Source organism: Cyanistes caeruleus, chromosome 3 (genome assembly GCF_971803275.1).
Source record: "Cyanistes caeruleus chromosome 3, bCyaCae1.hap1.1, whole genome shotgun sequence".
Taxonomy (NCBI): Eukaryota; Metazoa; Chordata; class Aves; order Passeriformes; family Paridae; genus Cyanistes; species Cyanistes caeruleus.
The window spans coordinates 70248227-70275193 of record NC_141703.1 but is presented as its reverse complement, the minus strand read 5'-3'; the positions used below and the strand labels follow the sequence as shown (position 1 = coordinate 70275193).

The following is a 26967-nucleotide window of genomic DNA, read 5'->3' as shown; positions in this document are numbered from 1 at the left end:
GAAAAGACAGATTAACTCTAAACAATCACAGCCACTGAAATTTAAACATGCATCAGCTAGACTACAATAGCTGGACACCAAAGATGAGAACCATGCTGTTTTTAGGGCTGTGATCAAAAGGTTTAATTACAGACCAGCTGTGAAAGAGCCAGCTAGCCCCTGCCCACACACCTACCCTTCCTTCCTTCCCACTCCCACAGAGAAAGCAGCCCACTGGGGATACTTCATTTGCCAAAATGCTGCTTACAACTGCAGCTCTGTCTCTGAACTGTGAGGCACAGCAGGGTGGAGTTACTCCTGTAAGCCATGATATGGTGAGGCACGAGATTTTTCTTATTTTCACACCACAAATACACGAAGCTAAAACCAGCATATTCCATTCTATTCTTAACTATACTTGAACACAGAAAATAAAACAGATTTTGCTTCTGTCATATTGACACATTTTTTCAAGATCTTCACACTCAAATTCATACTCTGCATGTTTGCACGTTTTCCTCCTGGAAAGTGTGCACATTTTCCTTCTTACTCAAAAGGTCATTACACCCAAGGAAATAAGCCTGATATAAATCACTTTAGATCAAGTTTGATAAAAAGACTGAAAGCAAGTCTCTAAAAGAAAGCAGAAGAGATGAGTTAATTTTCATGTAAGCCACAGAAATTTGGAGTACAAAGGATACTGACTGACCTGCAAAGCTCCGCCTTCCACCTCAAAGTACAGAATTACAGGGTATGCGTTGAATATCCTAAGAATTTTAAAGTCAGTAATTCTTAAGAATTGCAATGCTTTCAACAGTGGCACTTTTTGGAAAGCTTTAGGAGGTCAAGCTCAGACCTTTCTACATATTTATAGAATCACCCAGTGATCACCTTCTGCACAGACTGTTACCATAAAAACTGAAACACACCACTAAGTTCTTCAGATGTCCTGATTCTGCTCTGAAGCTCCCCCTACGTACAGACAAGGCTTGTTAAAACAACCCTTCTTTTGGCAGAAAATCATAACAACCTCCATAATAGTTTAGAACTGGTTTTTGTCATATCACTTTAAAATCTCGTACTATCATCCTATATGCCACTATGAATAGTACGCTGAATTTTCCATTTGCAATTCTAAGAATTGCTTCTTCAACTAATATCTGGCTACAAAAGTAGCCAGAAGTCAAAACAAAAGTTTTGAAGACAAAAGTCTCAATACACAACACAGACAAGCTCAAGTGGTTTCATTGCACAAGGGCTCTCTGCAGGGCTTTTTAGCTGAGTGCCTTTTAATCAGTGCTGCCAAAGCTATGCTTACGTGCAAAGCCTGCACACCCTCCTCCCCCCAGACATCCAGCATCATTCAGGGTTCCTGTACCATTTCCTCCCTGCCCAGTGGGAGAAGAGAGACAAGCATAAGAGGTATTTCAATAAAGAACCCATATGATACAGTACTAGAAGCACACACTTCAGTCAATCAAAATTTAACACTACCAACAGCTCACATTCGTAACAAAACATCAGATTTTCACACCTGCAGGAAATTAAAACATGTAACTCCCAACAGTGAGTTCAGCTGCAGGATAAGAGAACATGAAAATAATATGAAATTAAAAAACAGCATCCTTGAAAACATTTCTTGAAATTAGATAACTTTTACACAAGAAATAAGAAAAATCAAAAGATATGTAGAGACTGCTCAAAATTTTCTAAAGAGCAGAATTTTTTTGATGGACCAGCTAACCCTGGAAACCATTTCCAAATACATGAAAGACAAGAAAGTCACCAGGAGTACTCAGCATAGATTCACCAAGGGTTAGTCATGCTTAAATAACTTGATAACCTTATATGATGAAATAATTGGCCTGACAGAAAAGGGGAGAGAAGTGCACGTCACCTCCCTGGACTTCAGTGAGTCCTTTTGCACTTCCTTGCAGAGGAATAAGATCCTTGCAGAGGAGCTGTCAGTGTATGGGCTGGATAAGCAGACAGAAAACTGGCTGAATGGCAGGGCCCAGAGGGAGGTGATCAGTGCTACAATGGCTGCTTGGAGGCCAAGGATCAGCAGTGTGCTCCAGAGGTCAATACCAGGTCCAGTCCTGTCCAGTTTTTGGCAGGTAACACCAAACTGCCATCCAAACTGGGAGGAGTGGCTGATCTGTCAGAGGGCCTTGCTTCCAGTCACTGGGACCTTTACAGGCTTACAGGATTAATGAACTTCAAGAAGTTCAAAAGGTTCTCCACTGCACCTTGGGAGAACAACCCCAGGCACCAATATGTGCTGGAGGACACCCAGACCCAGCAAGAAAGAAGTTTTGCAGACAGAGACCTGAGGGTCCTGGTGGACACCAAGTTAAACACGAGCCAGCGAGGGCCCCTTGCCACAAAGAAGGTGATCAGCATCCCAGGTGCATTGGGAAGAGCATGGCCAGCAGGCTGAGGGAGATGATCCTTCTGCTCTACTCAGCACTGTGTCCAGTGTTGAAGTGCTGTGGCCAGTGCTTGGCTCATCAGAAAAAAGAGAGACATGGCCATGCTGTTTTGGCCTGGGAAAGAGAAGGCTCAGAGGGATCTTAATAAGGATTAGAAATTCCTGAAGGGAGGGTGCATAGAGGACAGAGCCAGGCTCTTCTCAGTGCTGCCCAGCAACAGGATCAGATGCAATGGGCACAGAACGGCGCATGAGATGTTGCATCTTAACATCAGGAAACATCTTTTTTCCCAGTGAGGATTAGCAAGCAGTGGCACAGGTTACCCCTAGAGTCTATGGAGACCTGTAGCTTGGAGATACTGAAGAGCTGCCCGGACATGATCCTGGACACTCAGCTCTAGGGGACACTGCTTTAGCAGGGGGCTGGACCAGATGACCTCTGGAGCAAACTTCCAACCTCACCTATTATGTGAAGCTGTCATATGGAACCTAGGACTAAGGGCACACAGCTGCAATATGAGATAGATTCCAGCTTTATCAGAGGAAGACAATGTTCCATACTCACTGCAATGGATTACGACATTAGCTTGAAGTACTGGATTAATGTGTTTGCTGGAGGGGTGGGAAAATACAACCTCTGAAACTAAGTTTCATGTAATTTCATTCCTGTCAAGAACACGGATACATACTAGCAGGAGAAAACAATGATATTTCTTCATGAATAGAATAGCTGACACTAATATATTGCAGGGAGAAGATCAATGCCTACTTCTTCCTCATTCTCAGCACTCCTTTAATATGCACAATGTCTCCATAACCCTATCCCAGGATGAAAAGGATGTGAAGAAGGCTTTCTGATAAGTACTTTGTAATATATTGCCACTGTCCTAAGTGGGGTGAGGGGTTGGGGTGGTGGCAGGAAATCAGTCTGTAACAGTTTTGCCCTTTGAAAAAAGCATGATACTTATCCACCACCCCCCACCCTGAAAAATAGCAGTAACAGACTGTAATGCCTTAAGGCAGACTCCCCAGAGAAACTAGCCCCCTACTCTGGCTAATATTTGAAGATGTCACAATCTTGACATTTTGAGTACAATGAAGTCCTGACTAAACAACCACTTTAATAGAAACTACACAAAGTTAATGTCAGTCCCTTCTGGTAGAACATTGTCTCCCACATTTAATGAAAGATGCGTGTTAATGTTGTTCTTGCCAATGGAAAATCTAAAAAAGTTTTGAGAAACTACATTTTTTAATGCAGAATGCCAAAACAAAAATGCTTCTAGTCTGGATCTCAATTGTCCATTTCTGCCTTGCCTATTATACCAGTGTGCAAAAAAAGATCAAAGCTGAAGTTAGTGAAAAAATCCTCAAATACCACTAGTGTTTAGAATGCCACAGATCCAATACTTAAATTAATTTTGGACACACCTGGCAGCCAGTGCAGATTATATTATATACCTTGAGTTATCTGGAATCCATTGTTTGTTTGCTAGCCAGTGCAATGTCCTAGGAGTTATGGAGAAAGGGGTCAAAACCCATGATATAGTGCAATTATCACAATCAGATGATAATAACCAGTAATATTTCAAAATGAGTACTGGCTACTGAAAAAAAAAGCCACTCCTCCAATAAGTGTGTAATGCATCTTCAAAAACCTTTGTCTACATACCAGTCTATACCCACAAAGCAGTAATCATTCCAGACACCAAAACACAGATTCAATTCCCAAGTTTTGAATTTGGTCCTACCTCACACATGAACTCTACTTTCACAAATTTAGTACAACCAACTATAACTGAAGAAAACCTAACCCCAAACTTGCACTGATTCCAGGAAAACTTTCTCTTTGGGCTTACTTAAGAACAGCAATTAGCCAAAACCTCAGCCATCTGAAACTGATGTTCTCTAACCAAAACCTCAGTTCCTGGAATTATTACTGATAGATGATCTTGCTTTTCAGTGGCAAGAGCAAGCTTATGGACTGACTCTTTTCTGAACATCTACCTTCAAATTTAATGCTACTCACTGGAAAATAAAAGGTGTAACACTAGGCAAGATTAGAGGACAATGAGGAAAAGGGAAGAAATGAAAAGATTTGAAACTTCCCAAAAAAAAAAAAATACTCCATGAACAGAACAGGAAATGCTGCAATCTCTACTAGATCTCTAAAATTTAAATGTGGCATATGAGTGTGGGTAGAAAAGTATTTGGAAGTGTTTACAAAGTAGATGTTTCCTGGCTGAAGATTCTTGGTTGATTTCAGACACTCAAATGGTAGCAGTCATTAGCAACTTCATTGTTTCCAGATGACAAAAAAAAAGCATCTGTTAGCTAGCAAATGATTACCCAATCTCAGTTACTGACAGCTTCATCACGTTAGTGGAACTGCAGGAATATATTTCCCAGGCATAGTATTTTGGCATTCAAATTCATACCAATCTAAAAACATGGTAGCTCGACCTCCTGGCAGCAATGGCGACTGTGATTGTGACAGCAATCCAAACTTCTCTTCCCTCAGTCCTTTGAATGAAAATTCTCATGCTGTTAAAGGGTCTCAAGTTGTATCTTCAAAACACACTCTGACCTGGGCCAAATTTTCTAAACGACCACATAAAATTTCAGGATTAAGACTTCTCTCAATACACTCCTTTAGCATTTTAAATTGCCCAGTAACAAAGACAGAACTTGTCTGTGTAGGATGCAGAGCCTTTTTGAGGGCTGATCCAAGACTGTAAAATTAATTTCTCCTGAAGCTAAAGGGAAAACTTAAAGTACCCCATCTTCTATCCCAGGTGTATGATGCTTCTTTGATCCCTTTTTTTCAAACATGAAACCAAGTGTATTTGTTAATGCAGACTAAAGCCTTCCAACAAAACCCTACCAAAACCAAGGCATTCCTGTCTTGGAAGGGGGTTGGGCTAGATTATCTCCAGAGGTCTCTTTCAACCCTAACTATTTTGTGATTCCGGGATTCCACTGCACATTACTTTTCAATCAACATAATGAAAGGACAACAACTTCAGTTAATGAATTAGCTGATACTGCCCAAGTCTACATAAAAAGGAGTAGTCTTTCCAAAGTGCTATAGTTTAGCCTTCCCCTGAAATGCTCACTAGTCAGCGATCTTCATAATCTATAGGTTAATAAACGTTGGTGACCATACTGTGCATATAATTATTTTTATTATACATGTTAAAGTGGCAACCATTCTAAGAATCACTTTATACACAATTTTCAAGCTGCTATTAATTGTGAGCTTGAATAGTTGTACAGCTTTGTGCCTTCTATTTAAAACAAACAGTAAAAAATTGAAATAAAACTGCAAGAAGCAGCTGCTTTATTATGAGCACACTCTTTGGCAAGCTGCCTCCACATTTATTCAGACAAGTTATGATTTTATCTCCTACAGGAAGTGCACTCAAGTATTTTTGGGAAAAGGAATCAGAAAGGAAATTATCATGACCCACGCTGAACTACAGTAACAGACACTCTGCTACCAGTAAAATTTCTGCTAAGGGTTACTGCTGCTAGGAAGAAAGGTTAATGTTCTGGAGACAGACAGCATCTAGTGACAGTAACTACTGCAAAGAAGAGCTGGAAAACAGGTATTCTTGTGTGTCATAATTTGCAGCCCCAGAAGAGCTGACAGACTCTGCAGCAGGGAGAATGATGCACATAGCAGAGTAACATCACCAGCAAAACGTTGTACTGCTGTCTCCAAAGCCAGCAAACACGTGGAAATGTGGTTACAGCGCTTCATAAGGAACAAAAATAATTCAGGGCAGCTAAGCAAGCCAGGGCAAGAATCAAACATGCTGTCTGGATACACTTTTGCTTAAAATCTGAGTTCTGGGCCTTTGGATGCCTATGTCACAAGAGAAGGGCAAACACAAATATTATAACACTTTCAAGCTTGATAAGGTATCAATCAGAGGTAACTAGCACAAGTCTAGAGCTCAGCTATGACCTTTTGCTTCTTTCTGGAACTTGGACTTTCCTGACTGCATGTTGTATACCAAAAAGATGAGGAGCACTGCATTTTCTATGGGAATATGCCTTCAAAAATGCAGGCAAAAGAGATGGATCTCAGATGATGTTAACTTTGCAGAGAACTACATACTCCAGTCAAAAAGATTTCTTACCATGTAACATTTCTTTTACTGTATCTCAGGTAAAAAAAACACAGGTTTTTGATATTTGCAATTTGCACGGCTACAATAAGATTTTCCCAACTAACCTTGAACTTGACCACATAAATTTTCTTAAGCCATTATATGAAACTTAAAGGATCTGAATCTAATTCTGGAAGATCAGGAAAAGGAAATATCAAAATTTCTATCTGTTACAGATATACACACACCCATCAGAAAACACAATGATTAATCTGAAAAAGACTTCCTGAAATCAAGGATTTTGTACATGCCTAGATATGAATATTTTTTTTAAAAAAGGCTGCTTTTAGTTTTGATGTAGGAAATGTAACATTTATGTAAAAAAATGTGGACACCAACACACACTCACCCTTGCATAAATCAGTAACAGCATCAAGAAATATATACATGAACTCCTCTACAGTGGAGAAGAATATTTTTCTCTCTGCCAGACTTTCAGTTAAGCTGCTTTGACTTAAGAAAGATAATAATCAAGACTCGAAGAGGTCCCTTTTATTGTAATAATGAACCTTAAATTATCTCTTTCTCCTGCAGAACTGCATAACTCTCATGCTTACATGTCAAAAAATGTAAAAGACTGAGACAAACTTGAACATAATAGGATTGCTCTGTATTCATTGTGCATATTCCAGTAACATAATTCACTATGAACATCTGATTTCAAATGCCAAAGACTTTGTATTTATAACAGAGCCCAAGAAAGAATGAAAATTTTCTTATATACTCTATGTCCAAATGTGAGCCCAGGAACTTTATGAAGAGAAATCTCGGTACCCTCCTAACAAAGGTAGAAATATCAAATAAAGCTGTAGTTTCTTTAATGTAAATTCCTGCTTTTTATTAAAGGATAAACTACATTTAAGAAATCCAGACATTTTACTTTCAGAGTTTACAGCCCAGCAGTATTTTTAAGAGAAGCAAAATAGCTAAACCAATTAAAAAAAAAAAAAAAAGATTATAAAAAGAAGTTAACTGACACAATGAGGTTTGGTTATTCTTCAAGAACAGTAGGCTTCAAACGAAAAGGCTGTGCCCCTGTGAGAAACAAAGATGTAGTATGTGATTATAAATAATTATTTCTAAGCTTGCATGACTTCACTGAGTCTAACTAAAATGCAGACTCCTAAAATCACTTTCATTTAAGCTGTATCTATGGAACAAGGCTAAGACTGTTTTGTGCAACATGACTTTCATCTATTCTATTAAGAATGCTTTTTATAAAATTGAACATTAGGGATATTTGAATCTGGATCCCTGCTCTTCAGAACACAAGCATTCAGACTCTTAACCATTGCAAATTAGCTGCCAGGCAAAAATTGTTTTAAGTGGCTATTAAATGTAGTCCCTGATATATCCTGACTTCTTTGGGGGTTTTTTGTGAGAAAAAATATTATCCTGTTGACATCCACAAAAATATAGAATACAAAGTTAACTATCTCTAATAAAACAGATCCTGTCAAAACTTTCAAAGAAACTTGAAAAGATCTTGCTAGTGAAGATAAAAAGTGAGATGAACCCCTCAGGTTAACTTGAAGAGATCAAGACAAGGAAAACCCCTTCCAATTTTCATTACATGCCAGACTATGAAATTTAATTATTTACCTAAAGGGAGACAACCATGATTTATAGAAGACTCTGGATTTCTTAAAAATAATAACAATAATAGTAATAATAGAAAGCCTTTGTACTCTCATCAACCTTAAAGTAGCACCTGTTTTTCACATTCCTTTTTACTTTCTGTTAATTGTATTTCCTAGAATATTTTGGAGAAGGTCAAGGGGTAATTTGGAATATTTTTATCAACACTGCACGCAACTTTTATATTTGACTTAGTTTTCAAATCAACAATTTATTTGTTCTTCCACAGTATTTTGAATAAAGAAGTAATTCTTGAAAGCTGAATTCTGCCTCACAGCAATGCTTTTCAATAACTTTCAGGTTTCACTCCAAAAAGCTTAATTCACCAGCTTTAGTGGCTGGTGAGTTTAAAGTGACTTAAACCTACATTAGCCGATTTAACAGAAGGTTACCTTCCCTTTCTTATAAATTATTCGTTACAGAAAGTTCTCCTTCTCTCTGAGCACTTTGGCTAAAAGACTTCCTGGTTATATTTCGCATTATTTTTCCACTTCAGCTTTCAAATTGAACAGAGTGACAGTTTTCTCACATGTTCTGCAAAGGGTCTGGGCTGTACTTCCACATGGCATTCCTGAGACAGAACAGTCTTTCATGAAACTAAAAAATAAATTTACAAAAAGCAGCCATGAACAAGTTTCTTTACTAGTAACTTGCAAACATCAATATTAGTTGCAGCTTTTAGGAACTTGTGAAACAACCAGCCCCATTTTCATACCTTGGTACTGAACCTGCTCCTCAGAAAAACCCAGAAGTGGTGCCCACCCTCCCCAGAAGCCAGTAACCTACACACAGTCCTAACAAGAAAGGAGGTGATTTAATCCTAATTTCTGCTAAAATGGCACCCCAAGATCCAAAATGCCTGCAGCTGTCATGGTGGCTTCTCTTTCCTAACATCAGGAAACTAACTTATTTTTGTACTGATCTGTCATCCTCAAGGCTGGTCTTACTTCCTTTCTTTGCAGTCCCAAAGAAAGGGACCAGCACAGAGTCACTAATCTGCAAGCACATCCCAGCTTCAAGGTGAATAAAATCTGGGACATTTTGGCTAAATTCCACAGCAAATTATAGCCAGTGAAGTCAACCCAGCCTGGCAAGAACCACAGGTTAAGGAAACAGGAGTCAATATCAAATACACAAAGCTCACTGCTGATAGTTCCGAACATTTTTTGTGCAGAACAGTTCTGCACCTCTGTCAGATGTGACTAAGCACAGCCAATCCTACATTCAAGGCTGACTTCAAAAAGTCTCTCACAGCATTTTGGGGTGATTTTCTGTTGTGTTTTTTCCTCTGACCCAGAAGAAGTCAGCAGGACTACCACATCTTTGCAAGATCAGGGACTTGCGAATTACAGCTGCACTTACTGAGAAGTAGTGCAATTTAATTAATACTTGGGTACTTGTCTGCACTAAAATACAACGCTATTATTTTTATAATATACATATTAGACATTTTCTTGTTAGATGCTGAAGCATGTTCTAGCACTCACTGGTTTATTACCCTTAGCCTGCCAAAATTCTTGAGGTTCTCCTAATTGCGCTATCTTCTTTTAAGATACTAGTACCATGATTTTCAGACTTTTGTCTCCTGTTTCTCTTAAAAGTACATTTATACCAGTATGTATTTTCCCTGCCTCTTAAACTATAGCTACAAAAACATTACACTGTCTTAACTGTAGGTTTAAAGCCAGAGAGGCTACTTAACATAGTCTGGGGGAAAAAAAAAAAAGTAAAATATCCTGTTCCCATCAATGGGAGGCTTACACTTTTGAAGTAGGATCAAGTTTCCAGGGAAAAGACTTGGTGAAAGCTGACTGAAACAAAATTGTTGCGGCCGGGTTTAGACAGAAAAACCGCAACTGTGTGGCTTGAGTCTGCAGCGTCCCCTGCTGTTCAAGTGGCAGAACAGCAGCGACGGTCGGTAATGCCGTGGAAAGCAGCGACAAAAAACCACCCAGTGCGACAGCAAATAGCATCAAAACTCTACAGCCCAGACGCGTGAGGGCATCCTGCATCCTTCAGAAGTAAATATCTACCTCTCAAAACTAGTGAAGGATTTGTTTCCTTAATCCTGTTACAGTAAAGACTAAATGTATATTTAGAAGATAAAATATATAAATACAGTTAAAATACACAACATGCTGCAAATATAAAACAGACACATTGAAAATAAGTCATGAGTTTCAGTGTTATTTGAGATGCAGCTGATCAAAATCTGGAGGACTAAAGAGGAATGGATGAATAGGTCAAACTAAGACACAGTAACATTTTCCAGCAGACACACTGTCCCATGTAGTATTTCTTGCACCCCCTAGTGCTGAGTTACTTAATCAAGAACTAAATCCCCGTATTCTCTTCCTTTATACCTACATTTGTAATCTGCTTCTTATGTACCTGATAACACCTAGGAAACTGTGGGTCTGTACTTCAGCTGGAGCCACGGAGACAAACGTAGTCCAAAAAGAATACCCAAAAGCATACATTTGCTTCCATTTCAATAAAAATGTTTTACTAAGCAGAAGAAAAGAGAAATTCCTAATAGAAAAATCCACCACACAAACTACCACAAAGCCCCAAAACATGAGAGACAAATACTTAAGCCATGCTCTGTGCAGCACTACTACAAATACAACCATGGCATTTCTGTTAAAGACCTAAATCTAAAAGTAAATTTCTTCCTAAAGAAAGAAATCCTCAAAGAACAAAAATAAAAACCATAATAGACTAAACAAAGAACAAGAGAAATGCATGACAGTTAAGTGCATCTTGTTTGAAAACATATTTTGTGATTCCAAGTTGAAAAAATGCAAAATAAAATAGAACTAAAGTTATTTATTGAGCTTATAAATTAAAAAAAAAAAATAAAACCAATATTTTTTTTTAAAAAAGTATTCAATCACTTTCTCATGGGAAAAAACCTACCAACCAACCAAGGAAAACAACATCACTTTTCCTTAGATGAATAAGTTAATACTACAAGATAATTGGCTCAGTTAGGACGAGAGTGACAACAAATAGCCAAAAGTCAAACTCCAGCCAAGCACGAAGGTTTGTGTGACAGATACAGCTCTCATCTTCCAGTTACAAAAGGGCTGAACTGAACATACCACAGCATCCACAGGGTATTCAAGAAGGGATGTGGCCAAACAAGGTAAGAACAAATACAAGATAAAGGATAGGAGATTCCATTTGGGTAACAGGGCATTTAGGGCACAGACATGACAAGTAAACAGTCATCCTCAGGTTGCTGTATGAATACTCTGACTCCTGTCTAGTTTCATAAAGCACAGTCCTTGATGCTATGTAGGGGAAAAGTGAGTTTTACTTTACAGAGCTGACTATCCACTACCCTGTTAAACACCCACAGTATGAGCAGAATAGATGTAAAGCCTTGTTCAGTCAGTTAGATCAAACACTTTTTCCAGAGACATACAACCATCCAGACAACAGGACTGTGAAAAATCTACACTACTGTGTTAAAGCAAAGCAGCTCTGCACACAATAGAAAGGAAACTACTACTTTTTTCCTGGTCTTGTAGGTTCTTGTATACCTGCCAGAAACAAATAGTCCTGCCCAAGCTGGAGGGAGAAAAACATTGGGCCCCAACCCTGCACTGTAATCAAGGAGGCCCTACATAGATTCAGGAGACTCTTCACACTGATCCAACTTCCAGACTTGGTGCCTGGATTCAAAAAAAATAGCAAAGATACACTTCCAATGCCTATGTCTCTTTTATCTGCAGCTCTCCCTTCACAAATCCACCATGCAATTCTTAAAGTAATTGGGTCTCTTACAAAGGCCTCCAAGGAAAGGAAACATTTTTCTTTCTAATGCCAAAAAGAGCAGAATAATCTACTTGTGATCATCAGCAACTCAATTATGAGATGGTTAGCTTCATGAGGAGATCTAAGAAGGACAGTAAGACTAAGGACAATCAGCATCAGAAGATACTCCTCCAGGAGAAGTAACAAACACAGTGCCTTCTACACCTAATGCTCTAACTCTTATGGCACACACCAGTTCTGAAAACAACCCGGCCAGCTGCTGACAATCCTTCCATACCATGTCTATATTGTCACAGCTTTCTGATCCAGAGAAAACTACTATTATAATCAGATACATCCAGTCTCTTTGTTTAAAAACCAAAAAACTGAAGATCTGCAGTGAAGGAAGATTTATTTTTTAACCCCCTTGTGAGAGCAGAATAATTTTCAATTATCTTTTCCAACAGAAACTTAAAAGGTCACTGCTGCTGATCTAATAAAGGCAACATGCAGGGCTTACATCTTTCAGAGCTGACATCTCATTATGTGCAAAGGCCCTGTGCACTATTTAAATCTGTGTTAAGGATTTATTTCCCAGTCTTTGCAAGAGAGATAAGAACAATTCTATTCATAAGCAGCAAAGATTTACTGAACAAGTTGCTATTTCAAGTATGCAGAAGAGGATAAAGTTGTACATTCGGTAAGAAGCACAATGAAGTTAAAATTTTAAGAGGAGTTGAATTGTAATCAGTGTTCAAAATTTATTTTTAAACAATACTACCGCCCAGCTAAGAACTAAAAGCAAAACAATAAAGATCTTCTATCTGTTCTGAAACTGCTTCATCCTCTTTATCTTCAAAGAGGGCCAATACTTCCCTGCACAACAACACAAGGGCCATGGAATACCATACAGGCATTCCAGCAGTAACTAAAAAATGTAACAAAATGTTACTCTCCCACTAGATAATATTTATTTTTTCATATTGAGGTACATCTTCAAAGAAAGAAATCCTGTTTATATTGAGTACTTTCTTTGTCTTTATTGCAAGGACCCTCATTTACATTACAATCAGGAACATAAGGAGCTTACCTCTCAGCACGAAGGACTCCACTGTAGTAGGGGTGATCCCATGGCATCAGCATCTGAAAGAGAATTCCAGCTTATAATTACAATAATGGACAACAAGTGAACTCAAAGTAAAAGTTTTGCTTCACTTGAGTATTTTTGCAGTTTCAGCAAGTCACAGAATTTTAAAACATAATGGGAAACAGGGCTCAAACCAAAAATAGCATCATATATCATAACCTGAAAACTTTTTTAACACTTCTTGAAGTGTCTTCTCATTCAACTATATGATAGGACTTCATATCAGATTTCAAGAAATACACTCAGTTCAAATAAAAAGATAAACCTAGATATGTACAGCATTAAGATACATTCAGTGTAGTATATAAACTGGACTTGAATCTAACCTAAAGTACAGCCTTTATTTCTCAAATGAGTCAATTAATTCAAAGCAAAGTGATACCCCCTTTCACTGCTTTATGTTCTGGTTATCTCAGTATCACTTTGTATAAACCAACAGCTCTCTCACTACTTGATTTTAATACAGCAACTAAGTAGTCAGAAAGCATTTGAAGCCAGAAGAGAGAATGTTTTGAATTCTACTACATCTTGTACAGTAAAGTAGAAGTAATTGTAGAACATGATTACCTTATACGATATTTTTTTTAAAGAAACAAAACAATCACATATAGAAATGTAGCTTACTGAATTGTGGGGATTGAGCTTCATTTTCATCTTTGTCATCATTTCAAAGTCTTTTTGAGTTCTGAAAAATATTTTTATGAGGAAAATGTTAAAGGAAGATTTTTGAGCAGTGAAATACAGTACATGATAATATTCCATCCTAATAAAATGTCCATCATCAGAGATTTATAGTACTATTTAAAATGACTATACAAAATGGCAGGCCCTCATGTAAGAGTAGAAAAACCCTTTCACTCTGCTTCTGCCATTCAAGTATTTTCAAATTAAGTCCCTCTTCTTTCGGTTGTACAGCTCCAAAACACTGCCATTCTTACAACACACCTCATTTATACCCAGTGATGAGAATGTTCTGTACTGTGTGGAGCTCAGGGTGGCAAGAGGGACAAACAGGGAAATATGTTTAGAGATGCAAAATATATGGAGTTGTGCATATGGCACAAAGACCAGGAGAGATGTTTCTGCACTTCAACTTGGTCTTCTTGTTTGCTGTTCACTGCATTTCTTACATTCAGTCCTGGGTGTTCTCTGATCACAGACACAGAATTTATCCTAAGCAAATAGCCTTCTCTCAAAATTTTGGGGAAGTCTCAGTTTTTGTTTCATTAGAGCACATAATAGCAGCACTGACTAATTTATTAGTGCACAAGTCCCTCTATTCTTGAAATAAAAGAGTATGGTTAAAAAAACACCTAGCAAAAAAGACATACCTTTTAGACAACTGCTCGGAAAGCTTCTCCAGAAATTGTCTTACTGTTTCTAGATGGAAGGAAAAAATATTAAAATTATTTTTCCCTAAAGGATGTTAAATTTACATGAGAATATTCCAAACCAAAATTCCTTTAGATTTTTAATAAATTACTCCATTGACATGATTTCAAGAGAATTTAGTACTACATTTACTTTTTTATATGCTGATATAATGACACCTTCATAATCTAAGGGGTGATCATCAATTCTGAACCAAAACACCAGATCCTCCTCAGTGAGTACTGTTATTTACAGTGAGCACTGAGTATGGCATAAAGTAAAATGTAACTGCAATAAAACACTTCACTGGAAGAAGTATGTGTAAACTTAGCTGAAGAAACTAACAAACAACCTTTAACCTCACACGTTACAAATCTGATTTCTCAACATGTCCTTATACCTGGATTTTTGGCCATTGTTCCCTGAAGAGCCCTATGAGCAAAGGTGTCGTAGCCAACCAACTGTGCCAGGCTGTTTCGGCTCGCAAGCAATTCCTCCAATCGAGCCAACTGCTGAGTGTTTGAGTGGAGGAAAATCTTGTAAGCAGCTTCTCGCACCTAATACAAGGGGGAAAAAAAAAAGCAAGCTACATTGCTACAGAGCAATTTTTAACTGTAACAAGTGATGCAACTGAAGATCTGGCACAACAGCCCTATTTCACTGATACTGTTGGGAAAAGGCCTAAAGCCTTTTAACAATACAACTGCTTGACAATTACAGCTCTCTTACCCATTAAAACTGGAATGAGGAAATGCAATGAGACAGCCTAAGAAATCAAGACTGCCAAAAAGGGTCCTGCTCTCTACTCCTGTCAACAGTTTCTCATCAACTCCCTCTTTATGCCAACATCTGTGCTTTTCAGACCACTCTGTGGGCTGTCTTAACTCATTAAAACTTCTGAAAATAAACCCAAATTGTTCTCTGCATATCAGTTCAGTTTGCTTATGGAAGGATCTGAAAAGAAAAAGAGATGGGGTCAGGGGAGAGCAGAGAGAGAAAGAGAAAAGCCTTATTTCTTTTGTAGTAGGGAACTATTAGTCTGCCCATCTGCCCACAAACTTTCTCCCTTTCTCATGTTTTTAGATAGTTTGGGTCTTTTTATGACTGAAAATAAAACTACCTGGAGACTCATAAAATTTGATAAAATGCTTTTATGTTCCACAAACCAATCACAAACGATTTTATTTTCTACATATGGAATAAACTCAAGAAATCCAGCAACAACTTATACTTGCCTACATCTGGACTAAGCTTCTCTCTACATAGTATAAGTGAAGGAAGAAAACTGGAATGTTTTAATATGCTCCTGATCCTAGAATTGTATCTAAAAGTCTAGGGAGCCACTGCCACATTTCAATGAGTCTAAATTAATTTTACATTTATAACTCTAAATTAATTTTTATAAAAACAACATTAACAATAACTAAAGTAAGATTTTTTTTTCAGAATAATTCAGGTTGGATGGAACTTCATGAGGTCTCTAATTCAGCCTCCTGCACAAAGCGGAGACAGCTATGAGCTAAGACCAAGTCACACAAAGCTTTTTCCAGTCTGGTCCTGAAACCCTGCATATATGGGAGAGACAGCATGACCTCACTATTTCACCACTGGGGTATCGTAAACAGGAAAAGCTTCTCCAGCTGGCACATCTCATCTCAACCTGTGACTTTTGATACTTGTTCTCCTAACATGCACCACGCTGAAGAGCATGGCTCTATTTTCTCCATGTCATCCTTGTAGGTACTGGCAGGGTGCTGTCAAGGGCCCCCCCAAACCCTCTCTGCTACAGGGTGAACAAGCCCAAATCCCTCTGCCCTTCCTCACAGTGCAAGCACTCCCATTACTGCCCATCTTGGTGGCCTCCTGAAGAGTGGGGGGTCTAATCTCTTCCCTCGGTCTCTGAGAAGTCCAGATGCTGTTGGTCCCTTTGCTGCCAGGATCACTGCTGGCTCATGCCCAGTTTTCTGCTCACCAACACTGTGGGCCTCTGCCAGCCAGGCAGTCCAAGCCTGCCCTATAACCAGGAATTCTCCATTTCCAGGTGTATGATTTTTCTCTTATGCTTTTGGAATTACGTAAGACTGCCCCTGAACCATTATCCCAGCTTTTAGGCCACTCTGAATGTCAGCCTTGACCTTCAAGTGTATTGATTGTTCCTCCCTCTTTGCTCTTTCCTGCAAATCTCGTAGGCAAGCCCTCTTGTCACTTCCTCTCCATCACTGATACATGTGTTAATGAGGGAACCCAGAACGGACCCCTGCAAGAGTTCCTCCACTACCAGTCTTCCTGTAGGGTGCATGTCAACCACTACTCTCTGAGTGTGATCATGAAATTAGTTTTTTTTACCTATCTGGTTTTCCACCAATCCAGCCTGTAATCTCCTACCTTGGACTAAAATCACTGATGAACATTGAGGCAAAAGAAAGTGATGAGCATCTCAGCCTTATCTGTCTGCTGCCACTGTCACCCACCTTACCCAGCACTGAGTCCATGTTTTCCTTGCTCAGGCTTTTAGAACCAATACAGCAGTTGTTTTTGATGTCCCTTCCAAGTCACAGCTGCAGCTGAGCTTTGACCTTCCCTACATCATCCTACACATACAGGCAATGTTTCTACATTCCTCCCCTGGATCTTGTACCTGCTTCCACTCCATGTATGCTATCTTTTGGAGATTAAGCTTTGTTAAGAGTTGTCTTCTTGTCAAGCCTGGTTCCTGATACATCTGCTTGGCCTTCTAAGGATCAGGATGCACTGAGTATCTCAATACTCTCACATGCTTGGAGGATGATGCCTTTAGAGAACTACCTGCTCTCTTGAGCTCCTTTACCCTTCAGAACAGCATTTTATGGGATTCTACCTCTGAATAAACTGAAGTGTGCTTGCCTAAAATCCACTCTATTCTGCCCTTCTTCCTCCTCCAGCCTTTTAGGATCTGCACAGCCATTATTTCATACCTGCTACTATCAAATATACCATTGATCACTACATTCTACAAAAGTTTTTCCTTGTTAGTACTAACAGTGCATTTGCCTCACACATCAAATAACTGATATGCACCTCTGGCATAAAGGATGCTAAAGCAAAGTGAGGGAATACAAACCAGATCATCAGGACAATCAGCATGTAGACCAGCAACTCGTAAGTAATTGCCTTCAGCTGTAAAGTTATACCGAATATGTTCTGGCAAAACATGTTTGTCAATCTTGTTGGGAATGTGAGTTCCTATTAGAAATTCATTACATAAATCCAATATTCTGACGTTGAGGTCGACTGCCTTTTTACGCTGTAAGAAAAATAAAGCACAAAATAATATCTTCAGACACAGTACAAGAAGAACTCAAAGTTTTTAAGCCTTAGAGGGCTCTTTCAAAAATGAAGCAGAAAATACAACACTTAAGATTATACCTACAGAATCAACAAAGACATAATGGAGGGCAAGTCAACAAGATCAGATTCTCACAAAGCATTGAAATTTCAAAGAAAATGCCCCTGTTACTGCAGTAAGAAAATGTACAGTGGAGTTCAAGTAGAATTTACATAAGCTTTGCTAGCTTGTAACTGATTGCTATGTAAAACATTGAATAAAAAAAGAAGTGTCTTTGAGAGAGATACCCTAAAACACATATAGAATTAAGTTGTCTTCTTCCTGCTTGTATTGTGCTGTTTTCTGGAGACTGTAAACTATTTACAGTATTTCAATCCTTCTCTTAGGAGTTTGTGGTTTAGAGTTTTATCACCATCATTACAGTATTTCACACATTTAATCCTGCAAGATTTGCTTCAGTGAACTTGCTCACATTAGTAGAGTATGGTCTCTATTGGGTTCATAGCTAAAAAAAACAAAGGCTGAGGGTACACATACAACAAAACTTCTTGAGTCCAAAGAATGGCAACGTGATCTCTGTCCTCCCATTTCCACCCTTTATCTTTAAAATTTATCTTTGAGTTTTATTTTAAGAGGCAGAAATTCTTTGTAGCATAAGTAAACTTCAACTTACAACAGGGAAGGATTTCTAAAGTCTTAAATGAGAACTGAAAATAAACACTGAGCAGCAAGCAAGAAAAGTGGGATAGGCAGAGGAGGAAGAGAAAAACATGCAAAAATAAATGAAATTGTAACTGAAAGGAGATGAAGCACCATAGAACCAATAGTCAAATCAGACATAAACCCGAGAGCTGAAGTTTCAGGGTTGTTCTTTGGACAAAGAAATTGCAAAAATATATTCTAGAATCATTTTCTAGGTCACAGAACACCATTAAAACCATGATCTTCAGAATAACTCTATAGCATCAGTCTGGTGGAAAAGCTTTTGTACAGATCTTTTTTGGAGGGGATGACCCAAATAAAAAAGAAATTAACTTTATACAGTGACAGGAACTATGAACAGACAGAGCATCCATATCACAGAGCATGGTGTAAGCTGCTAGGTTTGGAATATCCATCACTAACTACTGCAAAACTATGTAATAGCTCCAAGACAGGTAATCAGGCCATGCTCAGATATCCAATTTTGAACAAGATTTACAACTTCTGGTTATGTGAGCACCCCAGGAGTGCTTGGACACACGCCTGGTTCCTTCTAACACACTACACTTAATTAATCTATCAACAAGGTGCATGGAGTGCTGCTTTTCCCTCTCTATAAATATGTTTTTCTGACAGCTGAGCAGCCATCTTAAATATCTGATGTAGACACCAAAGAAAGAAAACAGGATCCCAGGACTTGCTTATAACTCCTCAGAACTGAAAGGAATGATGAGGACCAAACTAGGAAGAACAACCAACTATGTAAAACCTTCCTTTAGAAGTGATTTAAAATAGACAAAATTAATCACTTCTAAGGCAACAAAGCTCCACACAGGACAAAGTGATCCAGAATTACATGACTTCACATCCCACATGTTTCATTATCTGGTCTTTGTAGACAGACAAATTTCTGTTCATACATTGTAGCCAGAAATTACCTTTTCTTCATCCAAATGAATGCCACTGATCTCAAAATCAAACATAAAAAGTTCTGCCACTCGCCTAAAAATACAGTAAACCCCTGTTAAAACAGCCTCATTTGATAGTAAGCATCATTTCTTAACAGATTTTGCCTTTAGTAGTTATTTATGCTTCATGCCTTTGCCTTTAGTAGTTATTTATGCTTCATGTCTTTCACAGAGAATAATGCCACAGTTATATGAATCTTTTTATTGGAGACAAATATTTCCTATGTTTTAGGTCCTTAACAATTTACTCAGTGAGAAACAATTTGTCCTTTGTTCTTAGTTTAGTCATCTGCTTTGAAAATATCCTTCAAAATGATTCCAGTACCTTAATTTAGATGTTCAACCAATTTGTACAAATTACCATTTTAATTTCCTTTCACACTTAATTTATCTTAACATCAGAAAAATACCTTTCCAAACCTAACATCCTTGATCATGGTGAAAGAAGGAAGGAGGAAATAACTTGTGCATTAAGCTTTTCTAACCATGTCAGTGAATAAATAATTCAAAACTATAACTGCACAAACAGCTAATAAAACCTATTATAGCAATCATAAAGTAAGCTTTCAATAAATACACTGCTAAACTTATTTTGAAAAATATAAATAAGCTTCCATAAAGTGAAATCAAGTTATATAAGGTTCCCTAATTTTATTCCTAAAAATACTGATATATACATCACAGTACAGTACACAGTTTTAATCAAAAGAATATTATTGATTAAAATCTTAAGTTCGCATTTTTTTGTTCCTGCAAGATCTCAGTCATTCAGCATAAATGTATCTTGTGCTCTACAGTCACAGACATTCTCCAAGATTATACAACTACAAACTGCCTAACTCCTGTGCAGGTAATTTGGTAGTGATTAATAAATTAATAATGGAGATGTAGCATGTTTTCCAAAACTACATTTATTAATTTAAGAAAACACAAAATATAAGTACAATAAGGAACAATATATTACCATCTAAGAATCTAAATCTACAAGAGTCTATTTACAATCTATAAGGATCTATATGCATTAATAAGTACCTGGTTTCTGGATCTAAGGTACTCATTACAGTTTCATCAGCTAGCAGACGTCTCAGACTCTGACACAGTTCAACATCTGTATTTAATCTGAAAAGATACAGAGTAAAAGAATCATGTGTTAGCAACAGACTAGTATTTCAGTTTCTTGGTATTACTCATTCAAAGGCAGTATTTAAAAATGATGACATTAAAATGACAAAATGACATTAAAAGCCAAGGACTGTATTTTCAAAATGCTTTCTGGTTCACAATCACAGCTAAAAAGTAGAAAATTTCTATACAGAGCATGTGTAGACAAACCAGCATGGAAACAGGTGTCATGTGCATCAGACAGAAAAATACTTCTGGACTGTATTTTGTGGCAATATGAACAAGTCTAACACTGCTTTTTTTTTAATGAACAAAGATAAACACGGTGAGAGCATAAAGGTGGGAGAATGGTTTTCTAATCCTTACTTTGAAAACACTCCATTAAAGGAAAACCTGTGCTCAAATTTGCCATCAGATAAATGTGCTGCTGACTGCCACTGGGACAGACTAAGAGCTTACTATCCCCAGAACATTTCCACACATCAAGCACTGTCCCCATGCAGACAACACTGTGTCCATCGGATTTATCCTGCACTCCCAGGTGGAATACAGTGGGCAACAAAACACATGCACACAACAGTTCATGAGCCTCTCAAGATAATATGTGAATAATTTTTTCTTTCTACAAATTTTGTATCTGAAGTGGCATTCAGATATTAAAATCATATTGTTATACATGGTGTGTTAATCAAAGTCCTTAGAAATCCACTTTCAAGTATTTTGTACATAAACTTTGCAACCACTAGAGAATTGTCACAAGTCCTAGAAAAATGTTACTTGAGCCTTTGATGGGCCTCAGTGACATGAAGCCATAAACTGCAACTAAAATAGAAAAACCTTTCAGGAAATACTGTAACAAAACTAAACCCTTAAATATCTGTAACAGAAGACTGAAACTTTGTTCCCATGCATAAGTATTTTTTTGATTGCTGCTTTCATAGATGATCATACAGTAATTTTTAAAGCTGTGTATGGAAATAGAAAAGAAAAAAAAAAAAAGAAAAAAGAAAACATACTTCTCTACCACAGTACCAATGTTTCTGCAAGCTTCTTCAGCAGCCTCTCTGAATGCAAAGTCAGGGTGGGCAACTTTTACAAAATCAGCCTGGTGCAGCAGAAGAAGAAAACAGTGAGGCAAAAACACAAATAAAAAAATATCCTGGCTTATAAATAAATTGCATTCAATTAGTTCTATTTACATTAATATTTATTTCTACAGTTCTATGCAATCACCTAGGAGAATTTGCCTTTTCTTGTCTAAAACATAAAACTGATTGGGAAACTTTGCTGACAATTATTAAACTACATAGTGCCTGTTTCTTTCCAATAAACATCATTCATTCATACACTTCTTAAAACATTTTAAGTAGTGTGTATCTTAAGAGTCCATACAACACAGAGCTACTCCAACATATTTAAATGTTATTTTAAAAGATTTTTAAAACTTAATTTTCTAGTTAAGAAGAAAGTACACCACCAAATGTGCATACTTCCTAATAGGAAAAAATACTGATTTTTTGTAAATCTCAAAATATTTCAGGGGGCTGGTTCATAAGGCTAGAAGGATGCTAAAAATGGCTGGGGAGCTAGGGGCTTCCAGGACTGCTGACATGAATTCAGGGTGGTTTTAGCATTGACATGATAGACTTAAAATATTAAGAATGTATTTAAAGTCTAGGAATATACTGAAGACATTAAGCACAGTTTCACAGAAAGTACATGCAACAAGCTGACAGTATAAAATATTATTGCAGTTTGATTGAAAAGGCAGCCTTACAAATGTTACATACTTAAAATTTTTAGCATTCGTAAGAATTCCTTTTTAAAATCCTGTATAATACTGACAGAAAAGGTGCTGAATGAAAGATATCAAAATTCTTAACAACAGATAATGATCACCAAATAACTTTCAAACAGTTCTGCAGGCTGTGCATGTGTGAACATAAAAAGCCTGAATATAGTACAAAAGAGATAACTTTAACTCAGCAGTCTGATACAAAACTATGGCCATTGAATTCTGACACTAATGTTTTACTTAGGTATTGATTGATTGATTAAACAGAATTAGACATAATCTATACAAAACATAAGAACTAGTGACTTGACACAGCTTATAAGTACTTTCAGAAGGAAAAAGTGCCCAGCACAAAAGATGTGTTAATTCTACAAAAAAATAAGATAGAAGAACTGAAAACACACAGAGACATTCAAATGTGAAAACCCAAGTGACCTGAAAAAACCTATTCACTAAGAACTGATTTCAGTATCAAAGTTGGTTCTGCTTCCTTCCAGCGAAGAATGATGCTTTGATGAAAGATATACTTCGGGCAAACTTCCAGAGAGCAATATGAAATGCTGTATTAAACTTAAAATTTTGTGATGCAGAATATCAGACCAAGTACTCTAAATCTGTGGACCACAAAAACTACGATCTAAGAAATTGCTGCCTTTTTCTTCTGTTAATAAAAAAGTGATAATGTTGATTTTCATCTGCTGCCTTTACTCTGAAAGCTCTTTATGGACCTTCACCTCTGAATGATCATAATTTAAAATATGTGCATTGCCACTACAGCTGTACCTCTGAAATCAAAACTCTCTTTTCCACAATAAAGCAATGCTGGAGGGCTTATGTATTAATAATGCAACAGAAACACAAGTATGATTTCACTGCTGTTTTTCTTGTTGTTGCTTCTATACAATTTTTGCATCTGTCTTAAAAATAACTAGACAGTTTAACAGGATTTGTATTTAGCTATTTAGCTTTGGTAAAAGCCTTTGTAATTCACTTTCAATGAATTTAATTTTCTGTCTTAACACAAAACTTCATGGAGCTGATCTGCTATTTACCACAGTGCAGAAAATCATAAAATGGAACATGATGCAAGCTCAGCCCATTTAAAAGAATTTATGTGAAAATAAACAAAGTAGTGTACCAAGTCTGCTACTCTGCACAGGCTATCTGAAAGCTCATCAAAGATCATCACAGTCTCTGGCCCAGGTGGTGTTGAACACGCCTTTTGGACAAGCTGTTCCGATTCTTGCAATGCTTTGTGCTGTGCTTCTTGAAATCCTTCTGGACAGCTCAGTTCTGGAACACCAAACAGACCCTGCAATACAGAACACAATGAAAACACATCACTACTACCCTCCTTGATTTCTGCACCTTTGTTTCAAGACTGAATTGTCACTACAGAATTTTACCAAAATGACCCTAGCTAGCATATTGTAACACTTCACCAGTGTGCCAGCAGCACCAAATATCAAGAGATTGCAGGCAATAGGACAGTTGTCTCAGGCTCACTAAATGAGCCCCCCAATATTGGAAAAAGACCTCAAAGGAATAATCAACAACTGAAAATGTTTGTGGAATGAAAAGTTTTATTCCTGAAGTTCCTATCAAGCTTGGCTTTGTCCCATATGGCACGGTGAACACACTTATTTGTGCAGGGTAAATGCAGATGGCACTTAGGTTCTGCATTTGTGGAAGAGCTTTAGGGAGGTTCTACCACAGATCAAACAAAATTATTAATGCTAGCAGATACAGAAGTTCCACAGTGCAGGCCTACAACAGGAAAAAGGTTTCAAAGAACCACAGAATCCCCTGAGCTGGAAGTGATGCCTAGAGATTGTTGGTTTTTATGTATTCTTGGTGTATTTGTAGCTGTTAATACATAGTTACAACTTCTAGTACTTTTCCAGCTCCCTTTTTCACAGTTAGAAAACTCCTATTGATGCATTCCTGAAATTCTGTTTAGTTTTGCCTGTTAGTTTAGCAAGGACACTTTATTTTGCACCATATATCATAGACATAATAAAATGTAGAGTTAGAAGATCCAGGGGTGGGTGGCTAGGGGGGACAGGACTTCAATGGGGCTGAACCCAGGGCAGAAATTATCTAACCCAACTGCTCTTCTAATTGGACGATGTTTGATAGGTATACTAATCAACTAACCTTATAAAAATTGTGGAACTACTGTATCACATGTACATATCTCCATGTTGTGCACTTCAAAGGCTTTCAATTAAAGATTTGCTTTTATGTAATCATTTTAACACTGTTTGGAAAAGTTTTGTGTTGAATTCCACATGACAGAAGGGACCCACAAGGATCACTGAAGTCCATTTCCTGGCCCTGCACAGCAGCCTCCCCAAGAGTCACACCATGGGCCCAAGAGCACTGTCCAAATACTTCTTGAACTCTGTCAGGCTTGATGCTGTGACCACTTCCCTAGGGAGCCTGTTCCAGTGCCCAACCATGCCCTGGGTGAAAAACCTTATCCTAGTAAGTCATTAATTTCATTTAAGTCAAAGCCAACATCTCTTCAAGCAATACACTCCCTTTGCAACTGCCCAACTACAACACAAGCAACTCCTCACCCCCTGACTACAGCTTCGAACAGTGAAAGGTATGTGATTTCACATAACATCTATCCCTTCCCAAATTCAACCTCAGTATCTAAAAATCACAATCTAGATTTTCAAATCTGCAGTCAGTTTATAATCCACTTTCTGCAAACTCTTTGTATTATAGCAGTCAGATGCAGGTTTGCATACAGCTTGCTAGCATTTATCCAAATAAAACAAAAAGCTACAAATTGACAGCTCGTCTGTACAAGTATGTATTCTGAAGCAAAAGCAACCCTTCAGGTATGCATCTGGAACATTTTGGGTTGCTTCTTCCTCCTTTCTTTCTGTCACTGTTGCTAAAAGCACCTTTTTTTTTTTTTTTTTTTTTTTTTGCTAAAGAGAGAAAACCTTTCCTCAGACTTCCTGTGTTTTAATTTATTATTTGGGAATAGGAACTGAACACTGAAAAAGGAATTTTTTTTATGTTTGTGTGTACACAAACATAAATGTACTTGTACCACAGCACTCTTGAATAATGCTTGCTGTGTAAGACACTCGAGACTGCCCTTTCACTCAGATCCTCAGCCAGAGGATGCAGTGTCCTGCAATATCCCTGAGAGCTCCAGGTCTTCCTGCTGCCCTACATCATTACCCATCCTCCCAATCGAGCCCTTCCTGTGCATGCAGTGCTCTGTGACCAGGATGTATCTTCTTTTAGAGATAAATTGTCCATGGAACTCCTTTTACATATGATATCAAGTTTAACATAAAGAATTTAAAATTACCAAAAAATGAAGCCCGGTGCAGTTCTCTCTGTTCTTTAATGGCATTGGCTACATGACTGAAACTGACAAAAATGTTTGTCTTCACGTGATCTCAGCATTTACATCCTATTTGATACAGTCTCTTTGTGAGCCCGAAACACACACCTGTATTCCAAAAGAACTGTGGGCCAAGTGAATCAAGTGGAACCCATTCCCTAGACCTGCCAAATGGACAGTATTAACTGGACTACTTCCTGAAGCAAGACTCACACCAGAGTGCTTGCGAAGACATGAGAACCTGAAGAAAGGGTTCCCAAGCAAGTGCCAGATTATAAACAGAGAGGTCAGATTTGTCCTCCCTAAAACCCAAAGTTCAACAGCTCCACCAGGCTGGGCACCATGGCAGGAACAGCTGAGTCAGCGGGCAAACACCTGGATTTTACAGCTGCACCTATTCTGTACGCACTGTGCCATCTTACCCTCTCCGGGAGCCTGTTGATTCCCTGGACACACATTAACAAACGTCCCTGACTCACCCTAAAAAGATACGCATCAGAAAACCCGACCGTCACCAAATCAGCAGAGAAATCTCTTTTCTGCCAAAGGCGAAACATCAAGAATAACGCCCAGGTAAGAGGATGCGAGCAGCGTGGCTGCTCCTGAAGCACGGTCTGAGTGCAGTGGCGTGCCTCTGACAGGGGAGCGCCGGCAGGGAAGGGGTAATGGAAGGGGCAATCTCACTTTATGGACATATGGGCACCACTGAGGCTCAAAGCGTTCCCACCTACAAGGCCATCACTGTCAAACGCTTCTGTGACCAAAAGTCATAACGTTTACCAGAACCCATATAAACTCTTATATTAAAAATAAAATTAAAAAAAAAAAAATCACTCAAGAGAAAAATTACAGCCCAAAAAACTCCCTTAAAACGGTTCAGACAAGCAGAGCGAAGCACGAGGCTGCCAGCGGGCAGGCCCGGCCCTCCCCTCCCGCCGCTCACCGTGTCCCTGCCCGCCGCGCCGCCGCGCAGCGGCTGCTGCTGCTGCTGCTTCGCATCGAAGGCGGTGCCCACGGGGCACCAGCTGGTGCTGACTGCCCGGCCGCCCTGCCCCGCCGCCCGGCCCCGCAGCGCCCGGCCCAGCGCCGCGGGCAGCGCCCTCCGGCAGCCGCCCAGCATGGCGGAGCGGGCCCGGCACAGCCGCGGCCTCCGCACACCCCGCTCGGCCGCGACCTCCG

At 38.5% G+C, this 26967-nt stretch overlaps 1 protein-coding gene across 3 annotated transcripts in view; it reads right to left on the bottom strand.

Annotated features, from left to right (window-relative positions):
- The window catches only part of MIPEP (mitochondrial intermediate peptidase), a 67623-nt gene that overhangs the window by 40043 nt on the left and 613 nt on the right, over positions 1 to 26967 (bottom strand). The window contains exons 1-10 of one of the 3 annotated variants that reach the window (XR_015284742.1): positions 26732 to 26950; positions 23554 to 23727; positions 21637 to 21725; positions 20531 to 20617; positions 19469 to 19532; positions 17604 to 17786; positions 14904 to 15060; positions 14464 to 14512; positions 13757 to 13817; positions 13076 to 13128 (exon numbers count right to left, since the gene is read on the bottom strand). Coding sequence is in view for 1 of the 3 variants with exons in the window: in XM_086881820.1 (XP_086737946.1) it covers positions 13076 to 13128; positions 13757 to 13817; positions 14464 to 14512; positions 14904 to 15060; positions 17604 to 17786; positions 19469 to 19532; positions 20531 to 20617; positions 21637 to 21725; positions 23554 to 23727; positions 26732 to 26908 (1094 nt within the window). In the remaining 2 variants the exon portion in view is untranslated. Of the gene's footprint in view, positions 1 to 13075; positions 13129 to 13756; positions 13818 to 14463; positions 14513 to 14903; positions 15061 to 17603; positions 17787 to 19468; positions 19533 to 20530; positions 20618 to 21636; positions 21726 to 23553; positions 23728 to 26731; positions 26952 to 26967 lie in introns of those variants that run through there. The other 2 variants (XM_086881820.1, XR_015284741.1) reach the window with 2 other exon arrangements.